The sequence below is a fragment of the Gossypium hirsutum genome, chromosome D12 (assembly GCF_007990345.1).
Source record: "Gossypium hirsutum isolate 1008001.06 chromosome D12, Gossypium_hirsutum_v2.1, whole genome shotgun sequence".
Lineage (NCBI taxonomy): Eukaryota > Viridiplantae > Streptophyta > Magnoliopsida > Malvales > Malvaceae > Gossypium > Gossypium hirsutum.
Window position 1 is genome coordinate 54,913,925 of NC_053448.1, and position 15,035 is coordinate 54,928,959.

Below are 15,035 nucleotides of genomic sequence, written 5' to 3' on the forward strand. Positions count from 1 at the left end.
TTTAGCTATAAATGAAAAAACAGTCATTAAAATACATTAGGAGTGAAATTCAACAAAGAAAATAGTTATTATAATAATGTATAAAATGTTAAATTTTCTTCACTAATAAATAATTAACAATGGCAAACACTCACTTATAATAATTAATTTATAATTAATAAATGTTTAATTTCCTCAATTAATAATAACTAAGGTTGTCCTTAAAATACGAGATTAGCTCATAAAAAATGATTTTATATATTAAATAGGTATAATGATTTTTTTGTCTTCCAATTTTGTAAAAAAAAGTTATTTTAGTTATTCGTTTAATTTTTCGTATTTTTTAACTCTTAAACTTGTGTTTTTTGTCAAATTACTCCGAAATGAATAAAAAGTTAATGTTAAAATTTTTGACGTTTCATACACGTGAATTACCACATGAATGACACATCAACATTCAATTACTTTTTAAAATTTTAAAAAATATATAAAAACTTATAAAAATTAATTAAATGCTTATGTGTCATCTACATGGCAATCCACGTATATGCTACGTCAGCAAAATTAACAAATATTAACTTTTTCATCTATTTTTGGATGATTTAATAAAATAAAAATAAAAGTTCAATAACTAAAAGAGAAGAAAATAAAAAACTAAAATTACTTTTATATATATAAATATAATTAGAGGATAAAAAAATTATTATGCCTATTAATTACAAATTAAACGTTTTCAAGGTAAGATATTAACACTGTTGAGAATATACGGTTATCGATTTAGAGTAATCTTTAAAATTCAAATAGGAAAATATCCTTATGAAACCTTACATTACCACTAATGAAAAATTCATTGAACCAAACTTCCTCCTATAATATATTAGTAAACCAATAAAAATAAATTTAATTTTTAAATATTTATTTATTTTATATTTTAATTGTAATTATAATTTTATATGGAAGATTATATTATTAAAAATATGTTTTTCTTAATTGAATAAAGCTATTGAAATGGTTAGAGCAGCAACCGAAATCTTCATAAATACAACATTTCGTCCGATTTTAACAGTGGATAGTAATTATAAATTTTGCCAGCGGCAGCCACATTTTTAAACAAGGAAGATTTCATTCGACAACAACAAAACATAACCCCTGAAGTAGCCCATAGACCTGCAGCAGCAACCCCAGGAGAGGATCTACCGTGAATGGCGGATTCAAATAATACGGATTAACTTATATTAGCATTATTAATTACATTTTTTTATTAATTTTCATATATAATTATTCGATAATTAAAATATATATTTATGATTTCAAATATGAAAACTTTAAAAATTTAAAATTTTTAAAAGAAATTATTTTATAAGAGATAAATATATATTTATATATGTTTTCAAAATTTTGAAAGGGGTTGGTATTTTGTTTAGAGGGGTAAAATTTAAATTTTTAGTAAGTTTAATGTAATAAAATTTATCTTAAAAAGAGTGTAATCTAAATTTCTAAAATGTTAGGGGGCGGTGGCCCCCTTGTATCCGCCAATGCACCCAACTCAACTTAGGCTAGTTTAGTAATACTTTTGAAAGGTGTTGTGAAAATATATTTTTAAAAATTTTGGTTTAATATTTGAATGTTTAGCGTTACTGTTAAAAAGTGCTTTTGAGAAATAAAAGGTCCATTTTGAACATGTTATTATCAAGTAACAAATATGCATTTAAATAATGTTCAAATTAATTAATATTATTATATTTTAGTAAAAATATAAAAAGTTTATTAAAACTTCTTGTTCATATTTTAATATATGAAATATAAAATTTAAATCTTTTTAAGCAATAAATATTAATTATTTATAAAATTTAATTACAATGTATAAACTATATTTTAAATATTTAAATATAACCATTAAGTATTTGTAATTAGATATTAACACATTTGTATTATTTTAAAAATATTTTTTATTTGTAATTAATGATTTTAACACATTTGTGATTAAGCACCAAGAAAAAAATGAAGATACTATGTTATTGGAGAGGTGAAAATGTAATTAAACACCAAAAGTGCTTTTAGAAGAGGAAAAGCTAAAAATTTTAGCATTTCTTTTCATAAATGTTTTTTAAAAGTGCTTCTGAAAAGTCAAAAATTTCAACAAAAAACACATTATTTAACACAGCTTTTATTTCAAAAGTACTTTTAAAGTTAAAAATATTTTTTTAAGCTATACTAAACAAGCCATTACTCCCTTTAGATACCATTTCACCCATGGTGAGATGGAATCAATAGGGCATATACCTTTTAAACTGTGAAGCAACTCCCTTTTACACCTGTGGTGTAGTACGGTGGGATAGTTGAATTGCATCACACCCCTCAATTTAGGTTGGTGCTTTATGCTCTAGTGTGAGTAAATTTACTTCATTCGAGAATTGTTAATAAAAATAATTATTCCTTTAGTTATTTTTTAATTAAAATAAATATATGATAAATTTTATTATTGTGTTTAATAGTTATTTTTTATTCTCACTTCATTGTTACAGTTAAATTTGAATCTAAATATACATCTCACCATTATTTTTAATCTTATCACTACAGTATCTATTTTTATTGCTACAGTAATTAACCTTACCATCGCCGTTGTTTTTAAACTCACCAAAAGTAAACACAAGACCAAAAATAAACACAAGATGCATTCAAACTAAGTCTTAATCTCACAGAAAAATCAATCAATCTGAATTCAAGATAGTAGGAGGAGAAGTTAACCCCAATAAAATGGTGCTAGCCATTACATCCAAACTAACAACAATCTAATGCATTGAAAGCTCATCAGTAGGAGGCTGACATACCCTCGGGAAAACCAGAAAGACCATGGGAAGGAGCTTTATTTTGCAGTATAAGGAAAAAGAGAATGGGAAACTAAAAGGAGGAGGAAGGAGAAGAGCGGAAAGAAACAGACGAGTGCTCCATCGCGCTAATGGGAGAGAGAGGGTTTTTCAAGAAAGCTCTCAAAAACTAATTCCCCAATCAGAAAACTACTCAAATCACTGTATTTAAATTTATGAATTAAGATTGTAGCTTATGTGTTTTTTTCACATATACATCATATTTTGTTTGTATGAAAATCTTAATGTTTAAATTTATTAAAGTATTTATTGTCTTAATTAAACGTTGTAATGTTTTCGTATTGCTCAGATTTATTAGATTTTTTGAAAATTATACATATTATATATAGTAGTAATGAAAACTTTATCTCCACTACCCATAGGAGTTTGGGTTTTTTTATTTTATTTTATTGAAATATTTACACTATGTTTGGTTAGGTGTATTGGCATAGCCAATACACCCCTAATCAGTGGGCCCCACCTAATACATCTTTAGTCCATCGTTTGGTTGAATGTGCTTCTAATACCCGTGTAATACAATACAGATCTAATCGGTGAAAACCACCGATTTGTAATACAGCCCTTTTGCTCAGATTAGGTGCTGCATTCAAATCCCTCCCTGTTTTACCCTCCCAATTGGCTTCCCCATTCCGTCGCCTCTTCCTTCGTTCTACCTTCGTTCTACCTTTGCCTCCCGATTGGCTTCCCCATTCCTTCGCCTCTTCCTCTGTCTCTCAACCTCTTCTTTTCTTTTTCTTTACAACCAGTCACTCTTTCGTTTTGCCTTCTCAACCAGTCGACCTTTTTCTTTTCTTTTTCTCTGTGTCACTCCTTCGATTGCTCTCAATTGGTGGGTTTCCAGGCTACTGCTACTAAAAGGTAAAGGTTTCTAACTCTCTTTTGCTCTCAATTATCCTGTAATTGTTCTAACTCTCTTCTTCTCTCTGTACTGAGTTTTAATGGCTGTCTTGTTAGTGTCTTCTTCATTGCACTTTCAGGGCCTGATCATATAAACTTCATCGAAACACGGAATCTTTTGTTTCTTCTTCTCTTTTGCTGGAGTTTTTGCTTTAATTTTCGGTAAAAATTTCTTACTAATCTTTGATTTTGGTTGTTTTCTCATTGGTTGATCTTTACGGCCCTCATGGAATCAAAGACCTGAAAGTTTAAAGGGAATTTTCCTTACTTTCTTGATAAAATTCAATTTAAAACATTCCAATAATTTTTTCCACCTTGTGATTGGTAATTTTCCACTTCTTAATTCTTTTTGAATAATTGAGTTATCTACTTCGTTATTAGATGATTATTGTTATGATTATTTGAAGAACAACAACTTGTGTACATGGAGTTTATTTGTTCTAATTGCGTGACAGGTTTTCGATGCTTAGTTGCATGTTAAACAGAAATCCAGAATGATCCTATCAATGCAAGAAAAGTCACAGTTTATTCCAATTTACAATCATTTTTTCTTTTTCTATGTGTGTTTTTATCTTGTTAGGATTAGACTTGCTCATATTCATTTTCGTTCAGTATGTTGTTTTTGCTATTAGATTTTCATTTTTCTGGATTGTTCTTTTAAAAAATGAATGATTTTGCCTAGTAATCTAATTTAATTTGTGTTTTTATGTTATGGGGGGCTAAAATGATTAGTATTCTTCTCCAGCAAAGAGAATGAAGCCAGAGGTTTCTTCGTTGAATCCCTGTGCAGCATCATACATACCACTTGCCAAAAGGGAGGTTTCCATAGCTAAAGATATTAAGGCTGGAAATGAGTCTGCTTGGTTTGATCCTTCCTCACGTAGCAATGCTTCACTTGAATCTGCAATCCCTGGCATTGGAAACCACCTGGTTGCACTGAAAAGCGACCCTGGTCATGGTTCTTTGATGCAAAATCAGGGTGAAATGAGCGGCGAGCAGATTATGGATGAGGAATTCGACATGGATTTGGAGTATCTTCGCATGATGTTCCCCGGTTTGTCCAATGACTCTGTTCTGGATGTCTACATGGCTAATAATGGAGACTTAGAAGCCACTATTGACATGCTGAACCAACTTGAGGTAAATTTTGCCTATCTTTATTTTATAATTTATATAACTTGATTGTCTGAGTGGTCTTGCTGGATTCGTTTTCTATATTATTTTCATCTCGAGTGTTTCCTATATTATTAGCTCCTCTTACTGTTCCATCCTGCAGATTTCCAAGTGTCCCTCTATGAAAGTGCTAGTAGTGAAGTAATTGAATTTATGAATAATTTTCTGATGTTGTGGGTAACATATTTCACTTGTTTTTAACTGTATGACATCAAAGAGTTAAGGATGTTAGTCTGCATTCAGGCCTATTTCAGCATAACCATGGTTTTTCTTCATTTGTTTTAATCCTCCCTGTGCAAATGATAGAGATTTTTCCACCTGTTTTTGTCTCCCACCTTTTGAACTTTCATATGATTTTATACATTGATTTATGTCAATGATTTCCCCACATATTTTGTTCTTATGGATCGTATACCTTCAGATGCTTTTATTGTTTTTATTCACCTCACTTTCAGTTGAATATATTATAACTGAGGGTTGTGTAGTGCTATCTTGTTCATATAAATTTGTTTGGAAATTTACCTATTCTATAATGCCATTAATAATGTATGCTAATTTGAATATTGGGGATAGGATGTTTTCCTCATGCTGCTTGCTTCTTGTTTACTCATTGTACGGCAAGTTCTTTCTTTGGTTTCATTGGAAGTGATTTCTGGAGTATTTGTGATTTTGATTCTTGAATTAGTTTATGGTTGGGATTAAAAAATGCACCTTTTTGCCCTTATTTCGGTATTCATGTACATTGGATAGTTCTCTTTGTTAGATGTACACTGTTGAGTCCTCTGACACTCTTCCCGACACATTGGATATCGGTGATATCTCTGAATCTATCTCTTCAGCAAACTGTGGTACTCTTAAACTGAAGAATGTGGCAGGTGAAACCGGCGCGTCTTCATCAGGCTCTACAGAATCAGCTGTTAGCTCCTGACTGACATAATCAAAGGGGTTTCAGTGTTTCTAGTTTTAGTTGTATCTCTCAGTGGATAAGAAGTGTACACAAGTAGGGTTCTTCTTCAAGGTTGAGAAATGTAGTACTTTGCTTTTAACACTTGAAGGGTTTAACATTGGATGTATAGTTGTATGCTGTAACATTTGTTTGGTGAAAGTGGCAGTTTACATGCAAATCAAATCATAGTTTTCATCGGAAATGAAAAATGATTCACATTTGTTGATGTTGGCGTATTATTATGATTTAGGTCTTAACCATCTTTTGATAGATTTAGCTGTTGGGGTCACATCTTGGTCGCTCAACTTTTTCTACATTCGTTTGGCGATGGAAGAGTATTTGTTTTGTTTATGCCTTTGCTGGGGGTTCATTTTCTCTATATAATATAATAACTTATATTAGAAGTAAAATTGTATTTTGCTCTCTACTAAAAGAATAGGCAAATTAGTTCGTGTACGTAAGATCAAAGAGCAAACTAATCTTTTTGTTAAAAATTTCATCCATTTTTATAGTTAAAACCGGTCTTTATATGTCGGCATGAGGTACACGTGGTACATTACATGTAATTGTCTGATTATTTTTATTGTTAACAATTGATCTTTTTACATAGTTTGTGATATATGCACAAATGAGGTGAAATTTATTAAATTTTATTCACCGAATCTATCAATTTTCAAATTTGGAAAATCAGTCGACTTGCAACGACTTTTTGGATAGGATCAAACATTCTTGGATTGAGATATTTTCATAGCGTTTGGAGATCTCTTAATATAAGAATATTAATTATTAAGAATTTTATTAAATTATATATTTTAATTATAATATATTTAATAATAATTATGTTTAAATATGATTAAAATATTTATTATTGATATTAATAATCTTATTAAAATTTAAATAACAATAACAATAATAATTTACCAAAACAAATTTCTGCTAATTATTAAGAATTTTATTAAATTATATATTTTAATTAAAATATATTTAAAAATAATTATTTTTAAATATGATTAAATTATTTATTATTGATAATAATAATCTTATTAAAATTTAAATAATAATAACAATAATCATTTACCAAAACAAATTTATGCTAAGGGTATTCTAGTCATTTTAGTTTTTTCCATTATGTTATTACACCTCTATTCTATTCAACCAAACACAAGATTACTATTACGCCTCTATTCCATTACATTCAACCAAACAGTTGATTTGCTATTACACCTCTAATCCAATACACCTCTAATCCAATACAGCGAACCAAACGCACCCTTAATCTTTTTCTTCTCTTCCTCTTCTAGTAAAATTCAAATGTTTTTCTTAAGTCATCGAAATAGACATCAGTTATATATGATTATTTTGTTGCAATTTAGAGAACGAGATGTAAATTTCGATTTTAGTTTCTCATAGAGATTGAATTTCTACCATTAGAAAGTTCTAGTTTTCATACAATATTCACTTTTGGATAAGAGGATACTTTTTTAGCAATTTGACAAAGCTTCTTTAACTCAAAAATATATATAATAAATTTGGTAAAATTTATTTTCATAGATAACACAATAAATATTTGATTTTATGAAAAAATTTAAAGATTCATTGTGCAACAAAAGTGTTAGTAGTTTGTGATGTTAGTAATCTCTTGTTACTAACAAATATAAAATATAAAATATTTAAATAGACAATATTAATAATTTGACTTGAATTTATTGGTCCAAAAAACTTATATATAATTATCATTTTTTTAATTTTTTATATTATTATAATTATTTTTATTTTTATCTGAATAAATTTATTCGAATAAACATAATTTTAAAAAAAATCATAATGAATAAATATAATCTTCTTAAAAAGTTGTGTTGTGGAAATTCATGTCAAATGACATTTTCTTGAATGAAATGCTTACACAAAATTTAATAATATTTTTTACTGTTTTAAAACTTATTGTATTTTATAGACAAAATTAAGACTTTTAAATACACTAAATCATGCTACTAAGTCTTTAGTTTTTTTCTTACACCACAAATTTCTAACCAAAAAAAAAAATGCTTTTTCTAACAGGAAGCAATAGTCGTAATGCTCAGGAGTTGATGAATAACTTGGAAGCGAAGAGCAAAAGCAGGGAAGTCAGCATATATGAGGCATCTGCTAGAAGCTGACAAAGTTGATATATCAGCAAAAAGAGTATTTGTAGCTAAGCTGTTTGTTACTTATTAGCTACCACATATATTTTCACACCTGTATACTCGGCTATTCAAGTTTTATATATCAACACATTTTTCTCATGAATGAAAATTACAAAAGTTCATCCTTCTTTTTTGCTCTCTTGTTTTTTGACTCTTTCATCTTTAAAAATATCATAAACAAAAAAAAAAAAATTCAAATATTCTCCTTTAAAAGGATGATCAAAATTTGGACTCGAATTTTATCTTTTCAATGGTGAAATAATTTTTTTTCTAATTTAAAATTTTTAATATCTATTAATATTCGAATCAAATTTAACATAGATATATTATCACTTTTTAAGTCAAGTATCAGACAAGTACAATTATATTAAAATGAAGGTGAAATTAAAAATTAAAAATGGTTCCCCCTTTCCCCGGGTGGGGTTGCCGGGTTTTTCACAGATATAAGTTAAAAAAAATTTAATACTGAAATAGGTTGTCAGATAGATTAATTACTAAAATGGTATTTTTTTTAATTGAGTCTATCTGACAAGCGCCAATGAATATTTTATATTGATTTTTTTGTTTGAATAAAATATTAATTTTTTTATTTCTATTAAAAAAATTTTAAATATAAATACGGGTCAAAATACGGTCAACGGGTCAAAATACGAGTGAGAAATGGATTTTCGGATGGCGCCTGTCAGATAGGCGCCACTAATGGCGCCTCATAGGGAGGCGCCAATGACCATGGCAATTTACTAAATTATTTAAAGAGTTTAATTAAGCAAGAAAAAAAAGTAATGTATTATTTTAGTAAATAATTTTGTTTACTAAATTATTTAAAGAGTTTAATTAAGATATTGTGATTTTTTTGTTATTAATTATTAATTATTAATTATTTATGTTTAGTGTTTATAGTTTTGGATTAGTATTTTGTATGAATATTGTAATTTTTTGCTTTTTATAATTATTTTAAAATTAATTTGTTAGTAATTTAGGATTATGTTATAAATTTTTGTGTTTGTAATTATTTTAAAATTAATTTATTAGTAATTTAAGATTAAGTTATAAATTGTGGTTTTTTATTTCGTTTTTTTAATTTATTTTAAAAAAATTATATAATTATGGTTTTTTTTATTTTGCAATTTCAAATTAGATTAACTGCAACAAATTGTAGACAAATTTGTGATTCAATCCTCTCAACATGTAATGAACTACATATCAATTTCTACCCGATTGAGACGATTGTCCAACATGGTAGTTTCGGAGCGGGCATTTAATCTGATTATGACCGGCTAATCTGCATATGCCATACAGCTTCCCGTCGGATTTCTCCCTAATGTCCATTTTGTTATGGATTCTGGATGATTGCAGACGACCTTTCGGGTTCCTACGCAACCTTTTGTCTAGGACAAGCTCGAAGGTCGTCGAAGGTATCTCCCAAGTAGATAGGTCAGGAAGCACGGGGAACTCATTTTTCCATACACACAACGTGCGTTCGATGGTGTACACTTTATTGATAAATTGTTCTACATTGAGCCCAACTTTAGCACAAGTTGCCACGACATCTGCACATGGATAATGAAGTGTTTGAAACCTCCTGCAGTTGCACCGTCTGTTTCAGAGATTAACTCCGTAGGACCTAGGTGGTATACCGGGTCGACGACCGATGGTCTCTGTAACTCGAAACGTTTCATTATGTCGTGAATATACTTCTACTGTCATCGACCTCGCCATCCGATGGTTTGCAACCATTACATCCCTAACATCTTCGACAAAGACGTGTCTCGCCTCCATCTGGTTGACTTGTTGTTGACTCATTCTTGGCATCAAGGTAGCCAACCTATAGAACGTAGCCAAAAGACAGATGAAATTGGAAGATGTCGTGTTTTTAATAACACAACGTTGATCCCCTCCACCAAGTTTGTGGTCATTTGACCATAACGAAAGCCCTCCTCAAAACTTTGAGCCCATTGCCACGGCTCTATAGTACCCAACCACTGTCGGAAAGATGTGTTGGTTTGACCCTCTATGTCACTCTCAAGTCGGGCCATTCTTTGGCGAAAAATATGTGGCTTTAGCTCGTGCGTTGCATATGTATTAAGAAAATATAAGTTATAGTATTAATCTAAAACATTAAAACTTATATTAAAAAGATAAGGTAATTCTTTACCCATTCTCACAATTTGTCTCTTCCAGTCTGCATTCTTATAATCTCACTGGAAGTTAGCCGCGATGTGCCGGATGCAGTAAACAGATCTCCATGGTACATCGGAACGCCTAATGGCTGCAATTAATCATTTCCCTCTATCGGAGATGATACAAATATTATCGTTGCTAATAACATACCTCCGCAGGTTTGTAAGGAAGAACTTCTACGATTCCATGTTCTCCTTATTGACGATGGCAAATGCTATCGGAAGCATGTTCCTATTGCCGTCTTGAGCAACCGCAAGAAGTAGTATCTGTGTGTATTTTTCATATAGCCAGGATCCATCTACTTGCACAAACGATTTGCAGTGGGGAAATGCGCACACACATTGATCAAACGTCCAGAACATCCGATGGAAAATTCTTTTTCTCGATTGTAGTTGGTCATCCGGCCCGTAATAAGGTCGTGTCTGCAACTCAATGACAATCCCCGATACGTGTTTCCTCATAGCGGCTATCCATCCCTGTAACTCATTGTACAATGCATAGAAATCTAAGTACAATTGCTCCATTGCCATCTGTTTAGCTATCCATGCCTTCCAGTATGATACTCGATACTGGAATCGTGCTTGTATTTCGGTAATCAGTTTCGAAACTTTAATGGTCGGCATGTCTTTCACCATTGGCATGATGCACGTACAGATAGTTTTGGAGTCAAGTTTTCGATGATCTTCTGTCATACATGTTGAAGTGCATGTGTGAGGCCCAACAAATTTTCGTATCTCCCACATCTGCGACTTCTGGATAAATGCAGCTCGTATCCGCCAATTATAGCTTTCTGCCGACCTCTAACACTCTCCAATATATAATGTTGGTTTAGACTCGATGGCTTTGTAGTCTACTGATATATTTATGCTATACATCTTAATGACAAATATGCATTCTTCCTTACTTTCAAATTTTTGGCCCACAAACAACTCCTCTGGATCAGAATATACGGCCATTCTGTGAGCAAGTAGTATTTCAGGGTACTTCGAAAACTCGACTGCCCGTGCCGCATCGGGGTCTATCCGAGAAATGTGTGCCTCAGGATTATTGTATATCACAATACGATGAATCTGGTTTTCGACTGAAGATGCGTTAATGTTTCCATCCTCATTCACACCTTCGTCATCAATATCATCCGTGACCTCGTCCATGTCGGGATCACCTTTACTATCAACTTCGTGATCAACAGGATCACTACTATAGTATACATCATCACTAACCACATCAGTCTCGGGTACATCATTAAGATCAATATCGATCCCGTGTATAGTTGATTAACTATCAACATACAATACCGGAACCACCATACACGGTGCTTGAACTCCATCTTCTTCACCTAATGGAGTGGGATCTTCAGTTGCCTCCACACCAGCTAACTCAGCAAATAACTGAATCGGTGCATTTTGGTTGCTTCGAGTCCCACAATAAAGAGTGATAATTGTCTCCACGTCTTCATCGTCTACAAATTCTATTTTGGTAAATTTTATTGGATCTGTCGAAACTGGAAACTTGTAGAAAAGTTTTGATGTCCTTCTCCCACAACATCTATAAATTTTTTCACTGATTTTTTTCTTCATATCATCAAACGAGATATTTCTATTAAATATCATTGCTACTTGTTTGTGACATTCAAATATACATCCCACAGTTGTTGTCAAAATTTTTCCATCGAAATAAACGCATACAAAAAATTGATTCTCCATCTTCAATATTATGTGAGTGGGTGATAATGGTAAAAAATGACCTTATATTATAAGGTTCATATATTTTGTAATAAAAGTTAATATAGTAAACTAATAATTAAATTAACATATGATATAATAAATCAAATTGAAGCCATTATTTTCATTCTTCATTGCCGAAACTTAGAAAAGCAAATAAGGTTTAAAAGCTTTGAGATATTCGGTCATTATCAAGCTTACTTCGATTTTTAATAATTTTTACGTTTTTGAGATCGTTGTTTCGAATACTATCCGACCCATGTTTGAATTTTTAATTTTGATTAATATTTTAAGTTGTGCCATTGATGAAAATTTGTGTTATGTGATGTTTGATGATGAATAATGAAAGATATATTTTAGATTAATATGTTTTGTATTGGAAATTTTGGTGAAATTGAGTAATTAGAGTTAAAGTGTGAAATTAAATTTTTAAGGGACTAAAATGTGAAATAAATGAAATGTGAGGACTTGTATGAACAATAGGTGCATTCGACCCTTGTATGTTGTGAACAAATTTTGTTTATTTTGTATTTTATCCAATAGGGACCAAATTGTAAAAAATGTAAATGTTAAGGGCAAAATGGTAATTTATCCATTTATGTGTTTTTTTGGATTAAATTGAATGTAATTATACTTAAACTAGCTTATTTTGATTATAATTAGATCGATAACCGAAGAAATCAGAGTTGGATCGGGGAAAAACTAAAGTTGTCGATTAATCGTCTGGTTTCGACTTTTCACCATCCGAGGTAAGTCTATTAGCAACTAAAAGTTATTAAGTTAATATTTATACATGCATACTAATTGTATTTTATGTTGAGCTATAATTTAAAGTATATTAGTTGAATAAATTTTGAAGTGTGGATAATATATATAACATGTTTGAATATACAAGTATGATATTGTATAAATTCATGGTTTGAAATGAAGATATGAAATGTAATCAAGAATAGGTGATGTTCGAATAAGCATGAATATATATATGTAAAATTTTTTTCTTAAAATTAGGTAAGAAAGTTATATATATATGTATACATACGATAGATCAAATATATATATGTGAATACATGAACAAGTCTTGAATTTAGTCAAAGATATGTATATATATGTATGTATAATACTCGAATATATATATGTATATATATAAGTTTTTGAGTTTAGTTAAAGTACAAATGTTGTATATGTATAAATTCCTGGTATAAATCAAATGTATGTATAACATTTATATATGAGGTTTGATTATGCAAGATTATGTGTATATGTTATTGTATTGAATTTAAGTATGAAATTTATATATGTATGTGAAAGTTTCGATTATGTATGTATATTCATGTAAAGGTTCTTGAATGGAAGTGAAGATATGAAATTATTAGTTTGGATCATTATAAAGTGATCAAATGTAATACAGATTTTACGTCTAGCAGGCTTGATCCTGGTGAAATAATTCAGACTTTACGTCTAGCAGGCTTAATACCAGTGATACATTTTGGACTATAGGTCTAGCAGGCTAAAAGCCGGTGTATCGAATCAGGTTTTAAAACCTAGCAGGCTAAGTGCCGGTGAATCTGTTTAAATTATGTGAGAATATGCAATTGATATATCTATGATTTTGATTATATGAAATCGATGAATACATAAACATTTAGTTTTTACATGCTTGGTGAGTATACAACTACATTCGAGTTTTGCATTGGTTAAATATAATTGTATGTATTCAGCATATACAATTAATAAAGGCATATGTACATTAGGTATATGCGATTGTTGAATTTATAAATGCATATGGTGATATGCAGTTGTTAAATACATATATGTTGAGCCTATGTGTTAGATAATTATTTATGTATGCATTTGAGATATATATATAAATGTACTCATTTATATGTATATGAAGAATATGTATATATATATTCGAATGTATGTATTAGCTATGTATTCAGGTATAAATTCATAATGAGTATATATATATATACAAACGAATATAAAATGCGATTGGTATATATGTGTATGATCAATTATATACACATGATAAGTACATATGTGCATACAGATGTATGCAGGTAATAAAGATGTATACACATTCGGTTATAAATTTTTTTAAACATATGTATATATATGCAATCAGCTATTTACGTTAAAGTGTATATACACTAAGTTTTAGTTGTTGATAATTATGTATGCATTTATCTATAAGCATTTGTTAATATATACAGTGTTTGCGAATTCATTAAGTGTACTAGGAATTATTATGATTTTTATAAATATATTTGTTGTTATACTATAGACTTACTAAGCTATAAAAGCTTACTTTGTTTACTTATGTCTTTCTATTTTATAGACTTAAAGATCAAGCTTTAACCTCGGGGATTATCAGCAAGTTCATCACCCTATCTATTATCTCGATATTTAAAATATTTAAATTCTAACTATAGCATGTATAGACTAGATAAATGTTTTGAAGATCGTACTTTGTTGTATTGTATATGATTATAATAGCCATACAAAAATGGTTTATTTCCTTATGGATTTGCTAGTTCGTAATGTCTTTATTAGTTAGATTTTAATGTCTTTGTTTATTAAAAATGGTTAGAAGAGAAGTTTAATATTTTGCATTTTGTTTTATATTAGACTAAGTTTATTATATTTAAATATATATAATATATATGTATTGATTTTGAGATGGTTGTGTTTTGTTCGGTAATGCCTCGTAGCCTTAATTCGGCGACAGATACGGGTTAGGGGTGTTACATCCTCCACACCGCTAACTCAGCAAATAATTGAATCGGTGCATTTTGGTTGCTCTGAGTCCCACAATAAAGAGTGACCATTGTCTTCACGTCTTCATCGTCTACAAGTTCCATTTCGGTAAATTTTATTGGATCTGTAGAAACTGGAAACTTGTAGAAAAGTTTTGATATCCTTCTCCCACAACGTTTATAAATTTTTTCACTAATTTTTTTCTTCATATCATCAAACGAGATATTTCTATTAAATATCATTGCTACTTGTTTGTGACATTCAAATATACATCCCACGGTTGTTGTCAAAATTTCTCCATCGAAATAAA

General features: G+C 29.9%; 1 protein-coding gene across 2 annotated transcripts; it reads left to right on the forward strand.

Annotated features, from left to right (window-relative positions):
• The first annotated feature begins 3,727 nt into the window (after positions 1–3,727).
• On the forward strand, positions 3,728–6,062 carry LOC107946611 (polyadenylate-binding protein-interacting protein 5). Of its 2 annotated transcripts, none has more exons than XM_016881010.2 (3): positions 3,728–3,926; positions 4,497–4,904; positions 5,701–6,062. In XM_016881010.2, the coding sequence occupies exons 2-3, from the start codon at positions 4,518–4,520 to the stop codon at positions 5,863–5,865; spliced, it is 552 nt and encodes a 183-aa protein (XP_016736499.2). In that variant the 5' UTR covers positions 3,728–3,926; positions 4,497–4,517; the 3' UTR covers positions 5,866–6,062. The 2 variants fall into 2 exon arrangements, with proteins under 2 accessions (XP_016736499.2, XP_016736500.2); XM_016881011.2 differs by having other exon boundaries at positions 4,510–4,904.
• Positions 6,063–15,035: the final 8,973 nt, after the last annotated feature.